Raw genomic sequence first — 16,959 nt, forward strand, 5'->3', positions numbered from 1 at the left:
AATGAATAGTTTTCGTTGGTTTGTTTGCTTCTTTTACATCAGAAGACACCAACTAGTCAGTGTGCTATTGACTAAGCTTTTGGTGGATTATGGTTGTGAAACACTGGGGCTAGGAAGCTCTAACATTCCATAGCAGAAATATGGAATAGTTACCATTTAGGTCAATCTGTTACTTCATTAGGAATGACTCAGAGGTTGCAGTATGCCTCTGGGAGGACATTATTTATTTAATATTTTTGTTTAATAGGGTGAGAAGATATTCTATTTGATCAAGCCCACTGATGAAAATTTGGCTCTGTATGAGTCTTGGAGTTCATCTGTCACCCAGAGTGAAGTATATTTTGGGGACAAGGTTGACAAATGCTACAAATGTGTTGTGAAGCAAGGACACACTTTATTTGTTCCAACAGGTAAGATTTTACCCTTGTTACTAGGACTTAGCATGTTTAGTCACCAGGAATTAAGACTATCCTAAAATGATTGTGTTATCAACATTTGGTTTCTCCTAAAATTTTGGATAAGAGAGAATAATAAAAAATTCTGAAATTTAGCTTTTCAAAACAATTAATTAGCTTTTTAGATTGCCTGACAGTAATAACAGTTACTAGGGAAAGAAAGGGTGTTTACTACCCAATTATAAGACAACAAATTAAAGCTTAATATTGATATCAGGGAAATAGTTCCAATTCATAGAACACACTTTGTTCACCATTTGATAGATATCCAGGCTGAATTCTTACCTTAGTTTTATAATGCAATTTTGTTTTTACAGCTTTTCAATATTGTAAGACTTACTAGGCAAAATTATTACAAAAACATAACATAAAATTCTTACGCTGTAGGCTAGAGGATTAAAAATAAAAGTTGAGTGGGGTTTTTGTTGGGATATTTTTTAATTTTTTGTTTTCTCTCAGCAGGAAATCTAAACTGTGGTGGAGCCTGTAGAGAGTCTCTGAATTAAAATGAAAGTGCCCCTAAATAAAAGTGAATAATATATAACTGAATTCATATGTTAACCTTTTATTTTTAATAAAAGGAATTATTTGTAGATATAGTTTATGAAACTGAAGATTTCATAAATTCGTTTTAGCAGCTTCCTTTAAAAATGATGCAGAGGCATGGTCTTTTCTGATTTTCTTTAACGTTTCTTGTAGACGTCACCTAATAGCATCTGGTAAATTACAGGACATTTTTAAGAAAAGAGAAACACCAAAACAATTAAACTTCTTTATTTAAACACAGAAAAATCCTCCAAACAAAACACACCACCCCAATCCCCCCCCAACTCCCAAATACCATAAATATAGAAGTCTTTAAGAGATCAAACCATATTTTGCTAGTAAAGTGAGTGCCAGTTAATTTCTGTATTTTCACTTTTCCAGTCCATCCATATAAATACTTTTTATGACTTTGTTTGTAAGATTTGTACTGGGTGCTATCTTCCCTTTTGTTGGGGGAGGAAGCTTTAAATACATGGAGAAGGAAAATGGTGCACAATTCTGCTTCTGGAATAAGCCTTAAAGATTATCTTCAGCACCTTATTCGGTCATGGACTTTCTAGACAGACTACGACATTTTTCTCACAGCTCAGTTCTCTACCTGTGAGGTTTAGTATTTAGTGTTCTAGTTCATGGCTTGTGCAGAATAAATACTACATGGTGAGGAGCTATATATGCACTTAATATTCCTGAACACCCAGAGCTTTTTAAAATCATATATTTTTGGCAAGAGGTGACATTAATTTTCTGTTTATCTAAGTGCAAGGTCATGCATCTATGAACAAAGAATGCAGAATTACAGAATAAAGAACTTTTATTGTGACCCATAGATTTTGAAAATAGTTTCTGCTTCCCGAGTAATCAGCTGAATCTGAGCTCTCACTGTAATGTGGCCAAAAAGAAAAGTATCATAAAATGATAATTTCTGATGTATACGTGTATTTGTGTGTGTATACACATAAAATTATACTTTTTAATGTAAATGCATGTATACACATATGTGTGTATACACACATGCGTATTCCCATACATATGATGGAATATAGTGTAAGAACCAATAAATTAAACTAGGTTCCAGGACAGGTGTTTAAACATTGGGAAATTCTGTAAGACTGATTAAAGTCTTTAAAAAAACCCTGATCTCTATTGAAAACCACTTCTGCTGTTTCTGCTTGCACTGATGCTAGTGAATGTCTTAATTGTTTTAATAATCTCTGAAATATATTCAGAGTAGACTTCTGATTTAAAATTAATTTTGCACGTAGATGAATAACACCTACTGGGAGGCTCTTGAGAGTTATTTAAATATTATTCAAGCTATTCTATGTGTGGTCTACACCAAATTTTCTTGCCTTGTTATGTAGATCTTGATCAAAACTACAGCATAAAAATAGAAAGTAGGAATGTAAAAAAAAAATCCTTTAGTTCATACAGGTATGCCATAAAAATCCTTGGTGTTGATGCAACAGTGATGAGGCTTTGTTGTCAGTTTTGTCAGTGTCAGGGGAGGTGTGTGTTTAAAGGATTGAAGTACACATATTTCTTGGAGTCAGAGGTATTAATCTACTGTGATGATGATAAGAGTGAAAAATTGAAACCATATTACCAAGGGCAAAATGCAGCTGATAATACAAGGCAATCTTCTTTGTCCTGCACTTCTCAAAGAGCAGAAGTAAAACTGAACAATATTAATTAAAAAAACCCTTCAGGTTGCATGTGCCATTGTGTTCTACATTCTCGCATATACCATTCTGTAACTTGCTTCCTTCCCAGACTACATAGTAGGCATGTTGCTTAGCGTAGTTGCTAGGTTTCAGGTCTTTTTACATGTAGTACCACAACAACTAGATCTGGTTGTTCGTAACTGAATTAGGGCGTGGTTTTAATGGTAGTTTGCAATATATAGTTGCAAGTGATTTGGTCTGATCTTGCCTCAAGTTGGGGAGCTTCCTGTGTTTGGACATACTCAGTCAAACCACAAAGTAATCTTCAGACGTATGGCCAACTCATCTTTTGTCAAAAGATCATCTGTATGCACGCAAAATCAGAAAAATCTTGAAAGAAGAAACTCTGTTTGTAGTTTATTTACATTAAAGCTGCATAGTATAAATTTTAAAGGTAACTGTTTTTAATCAGGAAGCTATATCATATGTTCTTTTGTGTACTCACTTGAAGTGATCCAGTACTAATCAGCTAGATTGATAGTATAATGTTGGCTGTGCTTTGCCATGTTGAATAGTGGAGTTCACAAGGACAATATTTCAATTATGTGACAAATTTATATAGTCAGAGTGCCTAGGCTGGCTTTTAAACTGATCGTAATTTCACTGGAATTAGCATGACTGTATTTAGAATAATTAATGGAACTACTTCTGAATTCTTATTTAAGAAACTTCAGTATCACTATATGACTTTTTTATGCTGTGCAAACAGCTCAGTTACTTTAAGCAACATATAACTATTGACACAAATATAATTTCTATTTTATTTTTATGACTTTATCTTTTGTTCAGTATATTTTTCCTCTCCCAACTTGCTTATTTGTGTTGATTAGAGGGAAAACTTTTGGGAATTTTTGCTTGAAAACTCACTGGTGGTCTTGCATTCCTCCTCCCTCAGTGAAAAATTAATCTTAACTCCTTCAGAAAACTACAGTTCGACTAGATTTCTGAAACACTGTAATTTACATGTTAAAATTTAATTACTTGTTCCTAGCACAGAATACAAATTTGTTTGCTTTTTTTGTTTTCAGATACAGCATTTTTACTTATATGTGTATTTAAAAACAGTCTTAGAGTAATTTATATGTATGTATTAAGTTTTAGAATCTGTCATTTTAGGCTGGATTCATGCTGTGCTCACGTCTCAGGATTGTATGGCTTTTGGAGGAAACTTTTTGCACAACCTCAATATTGGCATGCAGCTCAGGTTAGTTTCAGATCTTCCTATACCTTTTCTTCAGTTAGCAGGATAATCTTTTAATAGATATTTTTCTTCATGCTCTTAACCAGGATCAAATCGGTACAGGCTCTCAAACAGACAATAGTGGCATTTTCAGTTAGAATGTATCAAGCACATACTCTTATTTCACTTCTGCAAAGTTTGTTTCAAAAGCAAAATGAAGGGTACGCAAAAATTTAAATGAATAAAAGAAAAAAAAAAAAGAAAGAAAAACTCTACTTTGGAGATTAGTGTAAGTGAATAAAACGAAACTGAGCAAGCCCAGGTGTGCGACACTGAGTTGAAATGAGCGTCCTCAAGTCAGCATTGCTCTATGGGCAGCTGTATTTAGTTTTTGTCCAAGATGTGGAGCTGTCTTCTAAACATTTTGTTTTTATTTATTACAGTGGAATCCTGATAAAATTCCATCTGTTAAAAGATCACACATTGGGTTTGTATCCTAGTTTTATGAAGTCCAACTTTATTCTTAGAAGTGCCGCAGTCAAACTTGATAAGGTCAGAACCTGGATGAGACCAGAGTTCAATCTTGTCTGTGGTCTTGTTGGGATTTAACTATGTGGTACTTGACTTCTTTTATTTATCATGGCCATGGTTTTTTTTTTTTTGGGTTTTATTTTTAACATTGTGTCAATTTGAATGATTGCATAATTGAATAATGAATTTGGTAATTAAAATATTCATGTTCTGTAATATTTCTATGTATTCAGGTGTTATGAAATGGAGAAGAGGCTAAAAACTCCGGATCTTTTCAAATTTCCTTTCTTTGAAGCCATCTGTTGGTTTGTGGCCAAAAACTTACTGGAAACATTGAAAGGTAATCCTTGTTTTGTTTTAAAAGATATACATGTATCTGCTTTTATTTTTATTTTTGTCTCTCTTCGTTGATAATGGAGAAAATTATACCGCTGTTGTGTGAACAAAGGAAACTTTCTAAGCTGAAAAACTAGATTTGGCTATTTTTAATTTTTTTTAAAGCCACGTTGTTTTTTAACCAGATTTTAGTGAATGCTGCATTGTGACAGTTCTAGATCCAGCAGCTCTTGGTTTAGTGCACTCAGTTCTTGGTTCTTAGCGCACTTGGTGATGCATATAACTAACATTTTCTAGCATGCTACTGGAACCTTTGAACTGTTTAATTAGTGATTTTTATCCAGTGCTGATGATGTATCTGGTCAATGAAAATATTCTAGCTTATCAAGACAGAGTATCTGAGATACTGACACAGTGCAGTTATACTACCAGCCAAATAAAATTAATTTGCCATTATCTGAAAAGACCTTGTTAAGAACGATAGAAGACTTACTTCAGTGGCATCAGTTTCTCACTCGGGCTTCTTCTATATCATTTAAGATGTTTGAGTACCCTTTGATAGCCTTTCTCTCCTTTTTTCAGCAAATGACTCTCCAAATGATCCCACTAACATATCTGTGGGTTACTTCTTAGTGGCTTCACAGCTAAATGAAGAGGTTTTCTTACCCTTCTACCATTTTCTTTGACCTTTTCAGTCAAACTACCTCTTACCTTCTGCTCTTTGTTGTGAAGGGAAAGGTGTCTGTGAGGGCTTTTGTAGGAAAGATGCATCAGTTCCTATGAGCTGTGTTAAATCATTTATATCAGTGCTTATCAATAGACATCTTGACAGCTTCTTGTTTTTGACAGTTGCCGGTCCTTTCCAGACTTCGTCAACTAGTCCTGTAATTCCTATATCTGTACCCATGTGTAATTGAGCTTGAGAGAGTGTCTGTCTGACTTCACCTTCCTTTCCTCAAATATCTTGTCTTCTGCCTGCTCTATTTCATCCTGATAATAAATGTCATATTCCAAATGATGCATTTCAAAGGAGAGAAATCAACCTTCAGAGGAGGCTGCTGAATTCAGTTTCTGCTTTGGAAGAGATCAAAATCTCATATAACTTTTTTCTAATATGAAAACAGTCATAGCTATTGAAAATTATCTATCTGCTTTCAACAATGGAAGGCATTGAACAACCCTTGTTTTCTAAATGAGCATTTAAAGCTTCTGGATGAACCTAAAGCAACTCAGAATTCTTAACAAATAGAACAAACTTGCAGAAAATTTTTCCTTCCAAGAAAAGAGTATTTTTTCTTGAAAGCTTGCTTTGGTTGGTCTCAGTCCTGCATATTTAAAATTTGCAAACTTGTCAGAAGACATAGGATCATTCCTGCTGGAAGAGCTACAGTATATGTTTCTGTATCATCTGGCTAACTATGAGTTGTGTCTCATGTTCGTTCCCCCCTTCTTCCCACTCCTCTTTTTATCCCATGACTCCTTGAGTACATAGACTAGGAGCCTCTTGTGACTTGTGTCTTAGGGGAGGGATATGAAACTTATTCTCATGTTATTTTTAATCTATGGCTTAGCAGATACTTTGTTGCAGAACAATGCTGTGATCCCATCATAAAAAATAAAAATTGAGGTTTCTATGGCTAGAGTGAAGATTATATTGCACTTTGGCATCAAGACTCGTGTGAATTAGGTGTTTACTGGTCAGAATCTGTTGTTTTATAACTAAGGGTTGATAGTAATTCGGTTGTGAAAGGTAATGATGATGATCATCTTTTAAAATGTTGAGTGCAGTAAGCACTCAAGTGTTACCCAGGTCAGTAAGCAAAATCAGCACAAATGTATCTTCCTGGTGGTTCTTACGAAATTCTATCAGGGTCGTAAACATTTTGATTTTGTCTCTTCATTGGTAAGAAGTGTTTTATGATATTATAAGTGTTGTGGCATTCACCTAAACTATTTTTCTTTGTAGTTCTTGGGGTTTCAGAATAGGTAACTTGTTCATCTATCGGATACTCATTAATTTTGATTACTCTTGTGTCATGGAGTCTTTTCTATTGCAGCTAAAAATCCAGCCTGTGATGCTGCATTGTATTCTCAAAATTTTATCAGCTGAGTCAGCTAGTGGGCAGGAAGACTTCTGCTGCAACTCAAAGGCCTGTCACTCCTTCTTGTACCCTTTAACAAGTGGGAGGCATCTTTGAGGGAAGAACAGCTGTTTAGTAACAGAGCTTCCCTTTTTCTGCCAGCAGACTAATATATTATCCATAAGAACAGTGTTTTATTAGTGTATTCTTTTAAGGGAATAAAATGACCCAAATAGTTCTAGTGTTGGTCCATTTGCTACTGACAAGTGGAAGTACTGTCAGGAACATGGGAAGAGGTTACAATCTACTTTTGACTGTTTATGGAGGATTTGTCTTTTCCCTTCTTTTTTTTTATGCCATGAAGGAAAAGAGAAAATTGAAAAGAAATTGCAATCACTTGGGAGCACCAGCTTTCCTAAGAAGAGCAGCTTCTGTATCTGAGTGATTTCCAGCCCTCGCCCCCTTTGATTTTGGGAGGAAAAATGATGTAAACTGTGTGAGGGAGAACTGTGATACTTGGAAGTGTGACAGAAAATGTTTGGGGAGTGAAAGTGTGCTAGTGTGAACCATTTGCTGTATGGATGGGAATAAGCAATAGGAATTCTAATTTAGAGATACATCCCACATCCTTCTGGTCCCCTTTGAATAAAGTATTTCTGAATGAAATAAAAGTGATCTATTTCTTCAAATATGCTTTTTCTTGTTCTGTATTTTAGATCTGTTTTGTTCTAATTGACCTTTAGTATGTTGTAAACTATCCCTAATTCACACAAGAATAAGTCAAAAAAAGAAGATTTTTATGGAGAATCACTTTAGGGTTCAGTTGTTTGTTTTGTTTTGCTTTTGTATGTACACAAATACAGGATGTCATGTTTCATTTGCTTGCACAATTTTTCCTTTTTTGTGTTGTTGCATAATGGCAATGCATAATGGGCTGCGGGGTAGGTATCATTGTATTGTTTTCACTGTTAGTCTGTTACTAAATTGGTATCTGTATCCTTTCTAGAACTGAGGGAAGATGGTTTCCAGCCTCCAAGCTATTTAGTGCAAGGAGTGAAGGCTTTACTTACTGCTTTAAAATTATGGATGAAAAAAGAAGTAAGTATACGTGATTTTGTTTGCTATTTTGGTGAGCTTTGTTTTGATTTAGAAGTAAATAAAGGTCTGTGTCCTTTTAAAGTTTAAGATTATTTTTATCTGTTAATGAATACCGAACGACTCAATTGAGAGAATGTGCTGCTGATGTGGGGAAGAATCATCATGACAATTTTATATTCCATTATGCTAATAAAATCTTTTTAGACCAGTTAAGCTCTTGTGTTGTAGCTGATGGAGGTAGAATCTTGCTTCACCATAAGAATGCTAGAGGATAAGCTGATACAGTAGGGCTTTTTTTTTTAGCAGATGTGTTTATATAGTTGATTCATCCTAGTCTGAGGCAATGGAAGGATGGAAAGTCCTGATATTTAGCATTTTCCATTAATGTCAGTGCTTTGGAGAGCACATTTCATGTACACCTGTATTGCTGAAGAGTCGGTTTAGATTCAGATGAGGATATTAACTTCAGTTGAATACTGTCCGTGCTGACCATTGGCTGACTCTTGTAAAATCATTAATATGTTGTCTGTGCTGGCTTTTCTGGTGCTCTGCTCTCCAGGAAAGCTTATTTGTTTTGGCACAGCACTGGATCTGTCCTAACTCCATGTGTTTTTTCATGTGCCTGAGCTAATAAGCCCTCTTGGAACCTGTGCTTCTGGAAGTGCTGTTCACTGACAGGCAGTTTCGTTCTGACTGATCTTATTAATTCTAGTTTGTTTCTGGACATGCTGACTTGAACTGTCTCTTGGAGATCTGTTTGGTCTTTCTGCCCACAAGTTCTCCTTGTAAGAGAACTTACTGTGCAACAGGTACGATATTTGCACAGTGCTGCATCCAACATAATGGGCTTCATGGAACTGACCATGAGTTGTAGATGCAGAGGTGGTTGCTCTGTGTGGAATCCTCTAGGATCCAGCCTGTGTAGCATTACTGATTCCAGGTGAACCTTTGCTGCCATTCTGTAACACCTCTGAGTTGATCCTCCAGTGTCTCTTCATCTGGATCAAAAGTAGTTAGTAAGCAGTGTAGCAGTATTTACAGGATGTTTTGCCCAAGCTGTTAAACCGTTTGTGAATCCAAGCGCTCTGTGTATCTGTGGTATGGATAATAAGCCAAGTAATCAGACTGCTGATAAATAAGATCAAACATAGCCTGTATAAATCCTTATTTTAATTTGAAATTGGATTGGAATTCGTCTTTTCTCGATTGCTGTAGTATAGTATTGTAGCATTTGTGTACAGTCTAGTAGCTCATTAAGTAGTTTGATTAACACTTCATCTAGAATGTGATATGTTTCCTACTTTTCTGTGGGGAAAAAAAAATTAATTGCACATGTTGCATTCTGAATGCTTATTAATGAGACCTGTGAGTATTCCTAAACCACTGGCTGAACAGGTACTTCAGTTGTGAGGAAACTGCACGGCATCAGTGATCTAGTCCCAATGTTGTCTGCTGTCCACCAGCTATCATGTTTTGTACCTTATGTTCATCTTTTGTAGCTACTGCTTCATAAGTGAGCTGATCTCTTCTTTGCAGCAAGCCATGTGCGTGATAGGATTGTAGTTGTATGCAGCTGAAGACAGGAGGAGCTTTGTACATTGCTGTATGATCTGCTCATGCTGGGGATTTCAGACAGATTCTAAAAATAAAAAAAGAAAGACAAGTGAATACTCCTCAGATGAGAAGCTACTCATGAGGTTTCACATTTGTATCATGGAGTATGTCTTTTGAAGACATGTAAATTATCTTAATGAATTGTTTTAAATTATTTGCTGGATAATTTTAAACTGATCTTCAGCAGGACAATGGTATCTTCATTTCTGCAGTATTTAAAAACTGCCAAAAATGACAAGATGCTGAGAATAGAGATTGAGTGCTGCTAAAATTATTTTAGTTTTCATGTCTTGATTTGAATTCAGTTTGTGCAAGGCTTTATCAGTATGTGTATCCTCAGATTACTTTGGTGCAGATCATCAGTCTGCATGTTAGGTGATAGACAAAATAATGGTGGTGACCTACCCAGTTGTCTGAGCTCTTGGATTTTAGCTCTGGCCTCCTTCCAGCTTGCATAACCAACAGGTCTCAGATTCAATTTTTCAGATGTTTGATTCATGTACCAGTAAGATTATTTTGGGCACCTGTTCTGTGTTTTTAAAAAATGTATTAATAATTGTTGTAAAAGAAAAAAATCGGGGGTTTTTGTAAGGAGGGAGGGATGTGGGGTTTACTATTTTTATTTTATGTTAATTTTTTTTGTGTGCGTTTTTAAGTATTGATATACTTCTTTGTGATGCTAGTCCCCAAAGATAGGTGGATTAATTTGCCTACCAGGACATTTTTTTATCTGTATCTCTTGATTTAAAACAAGTTTCTTTTTCCTCTGTGTATCTCCAACATTTACAAAACCATTTCTTGAAGCTCTTGAATGAATCATAGCTTTTTTCCATTATTTTCTTTACTAGCAATTTACATCTGACATACTTAGGCCATTTTGTTGCTACTGTTCTCCCTAGTACAAGAGAATTCCTCAGTCCCAAAGGCTGCTCGTTCCTTTTCCAAGAACCAGTATGCAGAGACAACTTAAAAACAAGCTATTTAATAATGATAATAATTTTTCAGACATAGCATCTGTAGGTATTCATATTTTCTGCCCATCCTTTCCTTCTATCAGACTGTTAGGCTATATATTCATTTGAATTTGTTAGCATATTTAAGTTGCTTGGGTGGATTTTTTTTCCCTTTTTTTTCTTTAATAGTTACTCTGCCACAGCATAATTGAGAAAGCTTTGGTGTAAACAGATACCTTTTATAGTGGCAAACAAGTGCACTTGCCAGTGGTACTTAATTTGCTCAAAGTTACTATAAATAATACTGGCAAAATAATGTGCTTCTATAAACTATGTTTGTATTAGGAAGGTTTTTCAGTATTTTTAAAGCAGAGAAACTTCGAAATTGGTGTTTTGGAGGATTGCATCAGTCGCTTCTTGAAGTCTTCATGGGCAGGAAGGCTTTTGGGAGAGTGAAGTTGTTAAATAGAAAGGACTGAATGGTCCTAAAATGACCAGTAATTTGCTGGAAAAATGATAACATATTTAGTGACAGAAGTGGTGTGTTCCCAAGTGTGAATGTGTAGAGGTGATGCATTCAAAGAATGAGGATGAACAATGGTAAATAATAGCAGCTGATTTACGCTTTCCTATAGAATTAATGGCACTGAAATGAATGATTGTACTGTGGTATACATCCATGTTGGTTGTTTTTTGGGGATAGAGGGCATTCATTTTAATGACTGAGGGGAAGCCAGGTTCAATGAAATGCACATACGGTATCAAATTGCTTCTAGCAATAATTTTGCTGCTGAATCTCATTTTTGAAGTGTGGGTAGCTGAAAATGTTTGTGGGGTGGTTTTCCATTTAAATAGTCGATTAAAGTGGTAGCAGAATTCATGTCAGTCATTCTGGTCTATGTGTGAGTGCTCTTTTGTCTGTTTAATTCTAATAAATGTGTTTTGAGGCACATTTAAACTATACATAAAAAATATTAAACATTTTTTACTAGATCTAACTGTAGAGTGGATTTACTCATATTTGGATATATATATATATATAAAAAATCTCTCTATATATGAAGTCTGTCTCTGATACTGTTTCAGAGGATTAAAGGGAACATAAACTGTTATGGCTTCCTAAATTTTTTTTATAGGGAATGATTTTTTGAATTGCTTTTTCCAACCTACTGGATTCTAAGTAAGCTAAGAGGGTAATTTTTAAAAGTGAAATGTGAGGTAGATGTCTAAAAATCTACATGTTGCTTACTGATTGTTATTCTTGATTTGCTCTTCAGAATAAATTTTTGCCATAGTGAAATTCCCTTAGTCTTAAGCTGTTTTTAAGGTCATGGCTCTAATGAGTTTCTGAAGTGTGGCTCTACACTGCTAAAGCCAAAAAAAGAAGCTGATTATGGTATGAGGGGGAAAAATAATTAAGTGGTTGTCCGTATGGCTTTGTATTACCCCTTGTTTTGATTCTTAGAGACATTAAGGGATGTCTGCTGCCTTCTAAGGCTTGGACTGGAAGCTTCAGTGTGTGTGCGTGTATCTGCTCTGGCAGTTTGCAGTCGTTATTACAGAAATTAATATGGTTTTTTACTTTTAATTTTTTTTTCCCTGTAGATTTGTTTATTTTGTATTACTTCCACTTTTATCTGAAAAATGAATTAAGTATCTTTTCTTCTCCCTTTGCATACAGCTTGTAACAGAACATGCCTTTGAAATTCCAGACAACATTAGGCCTGGGCATCTCATAAAAGAGCTCTCAAAAGTGATTCGTTCTGTAGAGGTAAGAACAGAGGCAATTCTATATAAGCCTGCAGGAAGAAAACCTTTGAATCAGGGAATTCCATAGTAGTTATGCTTCTGATTGACTGTATTCACCTTTTAATTTATTTAACATTCTTTTAATAATGGAAGATCAAGAGGAAGACTTTTGGGAATACTAAGCTCTGGGCATTTCAGATAAAGAAAACATACAGTGAGGGTGTTTTATGTTTTTTTTTAAAAATATTTTTAATGGTAAAACTAGTTGTAGGTCAGTATTTCTAAAATGTTCTCACTTATAAGTACTTAGAATAATTACTGTGAATATGTTGTTAAAGAGTTTCATTTGAAATTCTGTGCATATTCCATTCTCCTACCCTCTTGTTTGTTAGTTTTAGTCCAGTTGTCATCTCTTTTGCTCTTTTTTCTTACATGTTGTCACTATTTATTATATAGTCAGTGGTTCTTCAGTTTCTTTTTCCCCCTCCTATACCAGTGTTTTGCTCCTTTATCCCTTAATGAATATTGATTCTTGAAAAATTCTCACATTTGCATGTGGAGAGAACAGTTCTGAGAACTGAAGAGAGATGTGCTCTGCTGGGTATAATACATGTCTACCTTATGCTGCCTTCATGAATAAAACCTTATGTTTTGGTGGTGACTTTTGGTGTTAAGCACTACTGTTATGGGAGAGTATAAAAGCCCCAAATAGGAAAGAGGTGCAGTAGAACTAAGCTTTGCACATCAAATTCATAGGAAATATGTAGTACTTCTCTAAAAGGTCTAGCAATTTTATTTATATTATTTACATTTAACTAAATGAATAAGAAGCAGCACTTAAATATGTGAATTTACTCCTCTGAGACTATTCTGAAATATGTGTTTTTAATTAAAGGAGGAAAACAGCAAACTAGTTAAAACTCAGGGAATTCTTGGTGTGTGTCCAACTTCACGGTCTTCACATGAAACAACTTCCCCTCACCACTCCAGACGAAGGGTGAGGAAACTGCGAGACCATGCTACCAAAACTCCTTCTAATCTGGACATCCTGGAACTCCACACTAGGGAAGTACTGAAAAGGCTGGAGATGTCACCGTGGGAGGAGGCAAGTATTAAGTTATGTGCAAGAAAAACAAAACCAGAGTAGATTTCTAATCTCTGTTGAAAGGGAAAAGCTTTTAACATGCATAAGAATACAGGCTACTACGCTTCGTCATATGAAATATGGATAAATTTGTTTTCAGTTTCTTTCTTTTGAGTTTTTCTGATAGGAATTTCTCTTTTCCTTGATAATTTTTCTGTGGAGGTTCCTTCAGCGTTTTGGTTCAGAAGGGGTGGTGAATTTGCTTCCTACTTCAAGTATAGTTTTTGAATTAGGACATCTGCAGGTTTGAAATGCTGCTTTGAATCAGCTCTGTGAAGAAAAGGGAGCCTGCAAAGCCTTCTTTTGGTGAGGCTGAGCCAGCCTGCTATGTGTTTTTAGATAGCTGCTTCTTACAATTGAGTTACTGTAATTTGATTAGCCTTGTTTTTCAGTCGTGTTCCTATTTACTGTATGATTGTGCCTCCCTACCAGTAAGCCTATGGCTGCCTTTGGTCTCCGTTGTGGGGCTGTGGTTGTATTACAAAGGTACAATAGAGTGAATGAGCAAAATGTAGTCTCTTGAAAAATTCTTTTTTTCAGGTTTGATGACCTTATTTCAAAAAACAGCAACAGAAATGGAAGGAGAGAATGGAAATAAGTAGCTTTATGAAAGGAAATGAGTAGCTTTCTGAGAATAAGAAACACTGACAAATTTAGTTGGGTCAAGATGGACTATCATAGTGGAGAAATACTGATTTGGATCCTTATATTGATCTTCATAAGGCATGAACAAGAGACATACATTTAGCTCCAAAGGCAGGAAGCTGAACTTAAAATTTACCTCAAATAGTTAACCTGTGCAGTTCATTGCTACAAACAAATGTTTAGGAGTGTTAGTCATTGTCATTTAATGTAGAAATATGTTGTTCACTATCAGTATTGACTTGTAAGAAAGATAAAATTATTTTACGTGTTTGGCACATAAGCATATTGCCGATTGCTTTAGAGTATATGTCAAATGTAAATTGCTTTGAGCTAAGAAAATTCTGCTTATGGCAGGTTACTTTCCATTATTGATGTTTTACTGTCCTATAAATCAGTTCTGGAATACTAATTCCAGGGACCAGATAAGCAACTCCTGGATTGGGTATCAGCTCCCAGCCCAGCTTTTGACTTGTCTGTCTCTATTGGTATTTCCTTGTTCTGAATACAGTGATAATTCTCCAAAAGAAACATAAAAGGAGTATTATAGTGAAGTTGTAGTTGGTTTAGATGCTTCAGGAGACTATAGATGATTCAAGGAAGGAGATGATGCAGTCTGCTGTTTCTTACATCCAAACATGTTTTGTCTGAGCTTTCTTCAGTTGATTATCAGGAAGGAAACCATCCTGGTGCTGAGTTTATGCTTTTGTGGAGCACAAAAAAACAATTGAGTTTATAAAAATAAATAATAAGCAACATTGCTTTTACTTCTTTAGGATACCACAAGCTCGAAACTGAACGGGAGGTTTAACAAGCCCTTTCAGCCATCTTCTACAGTACCCGAGTGGCGAGCAAAAGACAATGATCTTCGCCTTCTGCTGTCAAATGGAAGAATAATTAGGTACAAAGGGTTGATTGTAGATCATTTCTTCCTAGTCATTATGGTCTGGAGCGTGCAAATTATTAATAACACTTCTTTTCTGTTTGTGGAGATCTAAGTTCCCTTTTACCAGTAAGATTCATGTTAGGAATATAGAAGGAATGTGTTGTCTGTTGTGTCTGCTGTCCCCTAGTGGAGCCATGGGTATGGAGTGAAGAGGAGATTCTTCACATGTTCCTTTGTTACAGCATTTCATTCAGTTGCTCAGTTAGATTTGTACCGAAGGGAATTCTTCAAAGTAGAAACGGTTGTTTTGTATCCATCTATTGGAGTGATGGTCATTAAAAATATTCTGGTGTTAAACTTTGCATTTTTGTGGAAATGACAGTTGTACAGGGAGTAAAATGGGAATATGTACAATTTGTAATGAAGAGATAAGAGTATGTTACTGTTGTATATGCAGGGTGTGTTGTAACTAATGAAAGGAAAACAATTGCTTCAGGTTTGTAAGTATAACGTGATTTTTTTTTCTTGTGAGACAGAGATGAGAGACGCCCGTTTACAGATCGAAGTCTTTACACAGCAGATAGTGAAGATGAAGATGACAGGACAAGGTCGAAAAAGACAACTGTTAAGGTAGAAGACCAGCCCTCAGGATTTGAAGGAGAAGGGAATGCAGATACCCAGAAACCACTGAACAGTAAGCTTATCTCTGAGTCCTACCAGTTGAACATTTTGATGATCTTGAAGAGGGTCTAACTACTGTGAAGTCAGACTGAATAGAGAGGATAAACTAGTAGATCAGAGAAGTAATATTAGAAGTTATAAAAAAAACCCTTATCAAATATTATCTTCTACAGAAGAAACGAACAGGACAGAGTTGAAAAGTAAAATTCACCTTTTTATGTTAGTGCCATCTTGAATACTATATACAGCATTTTTCAGAGTGGAGGTCTGATTGATGTTCTAGGATGTGTATTTGTTCCTTTTCGTCTGTTTCATAATGTAAGAATGCTGATTTTTCTTGACCAGGATATGCTTCAGTATGAAAAGTTCATCACATCATTCACTGTAAAGAATCACAGAATCATAGAATACCAGGTTGGAAAGGATCATCTGGTCCAACCTTTCTTGGCAAAAGCACAGTCTAGGCAAGATGGACCAGCACCCTGTACAACTGAATCTTAAAAGTGTCCAATGTGGGGGAGTCCATCACTTCCCTGGGGAGATTATTCCAGTGGCTGATTGTTCTCACTGTGAAAGATTTTCCTCTTCTGTTCAATCAGAATCTCCCCAGAAGTAACTTGTACCCACTACCCCTCATCTTTTTCCACGTGACTGCTTGTAAAAAGGGAGTCTCTATCTTCTTTGTAGCCATCCTTTAAATACTTGAACATGGTGATAAGGTCTCTCCTAAGCTTTCTCTTCTCAAGGCTGAACAGACCCAGTTCTCTCAGCCTTTCCTCATGTGCGAGGCTTCCCAGTCCCTTGATCATCTTTGTGGCCCTTCTCTGGACCCTCTCCAGCCTGGCCACATCTTTTTTGTATAGCAGGGACCAAAACTGAACACAAAAGATCATAACATGCAGCTAATATTAAATCTATTTTATATTTCCCTTTTCTGTTCCATTTGGTGATTACATACTTGACCATACAGTCTTGTATGTTTTGCTAATTAATAGGTTTATTCCATACGAGTGATCAAACATAATGTAGCATTAATAAAATCTTATACTTTCAACCTTTGCGGTAGCCTGTAAGGCTGGGTAAGAATTTACGTTATCTGTAAAACACTTTAACCCCACTTTCCAATACTTCAAACCAACCTTCACTAGGAGTTATTCTTTTTCAGTCTTTCTGTAGCCTCAAACCTTCCTGCCAAGTGTTCAGCAGTGCTGATCACACAGTGTATTAGTAAAGTATCAATACTGAATGCCTGTTTTCTGTGCCTATTATTAGTAGCACTATCTGTGTGCAGTGACAAGTTGGTCCTTGACATAACTGTTCAACTCTCTGTTTAATTATAAGT

The 16,959-nt window shown here is 35.7% G+C and overlaps 1 protein-coding gene across 2 annotated transcripts in view; it reads left to right on the forward strand.

The window, feature by feature from the left end:
* Positions 1-16,959, forward strand: part of KDM7A (lysine demethylase 7A) — a 74,101-nt gene that overhangs the window by 36,901 nt on the left and 20,241 nt on the right. For both annotated transcript variants that reach the window (XM_074871818.1, XM_074871819.1), the window contains exons 7-14: positions 248-410; positions 3,839-3,926; positions 4,667-4,773; positions 7,857-7,948; positions 12,197-12,286; positions 13,160-13,369; positions 14,827-14,951; positions 15,473-15,630. In XM_074871818.1, coding sequence (XP_074727919.1) covers positions 248-410; positions 3,839-3,926; positions 4,667-4,773; positions 7,857-7,948; positions 12,197-12,286; positions 13,160-13,369; positions 14,827-14,951; positions 15,473-15,630 — 1,033 coding nt within the window. The remainder of the gene's footprint in view (positions 1-247; positions 411-3,838; positions 3,927-4,666; positions 4,774-7,856; positions 7,949-12,196; positions 12,287-13,159; positions 13,370-14,826; positions 14,952-15,472; positions 15,631-16,959) is intronic.

The sequence above is a fragment of the Strix uralensis genome, chromosome 5 (assembly GCF_047716275.1).
Source record: "Strix uralensis isolate ZFMK-TIS-50842 chromosome 5, bStrUra1, whole genome shotgun sequence".
Taxonomy (NCBI): Eukaryota; Metazoa; Chordata; class Aves; order Strigiformes; family Strigidae; genus Strix; species Strix uralensis.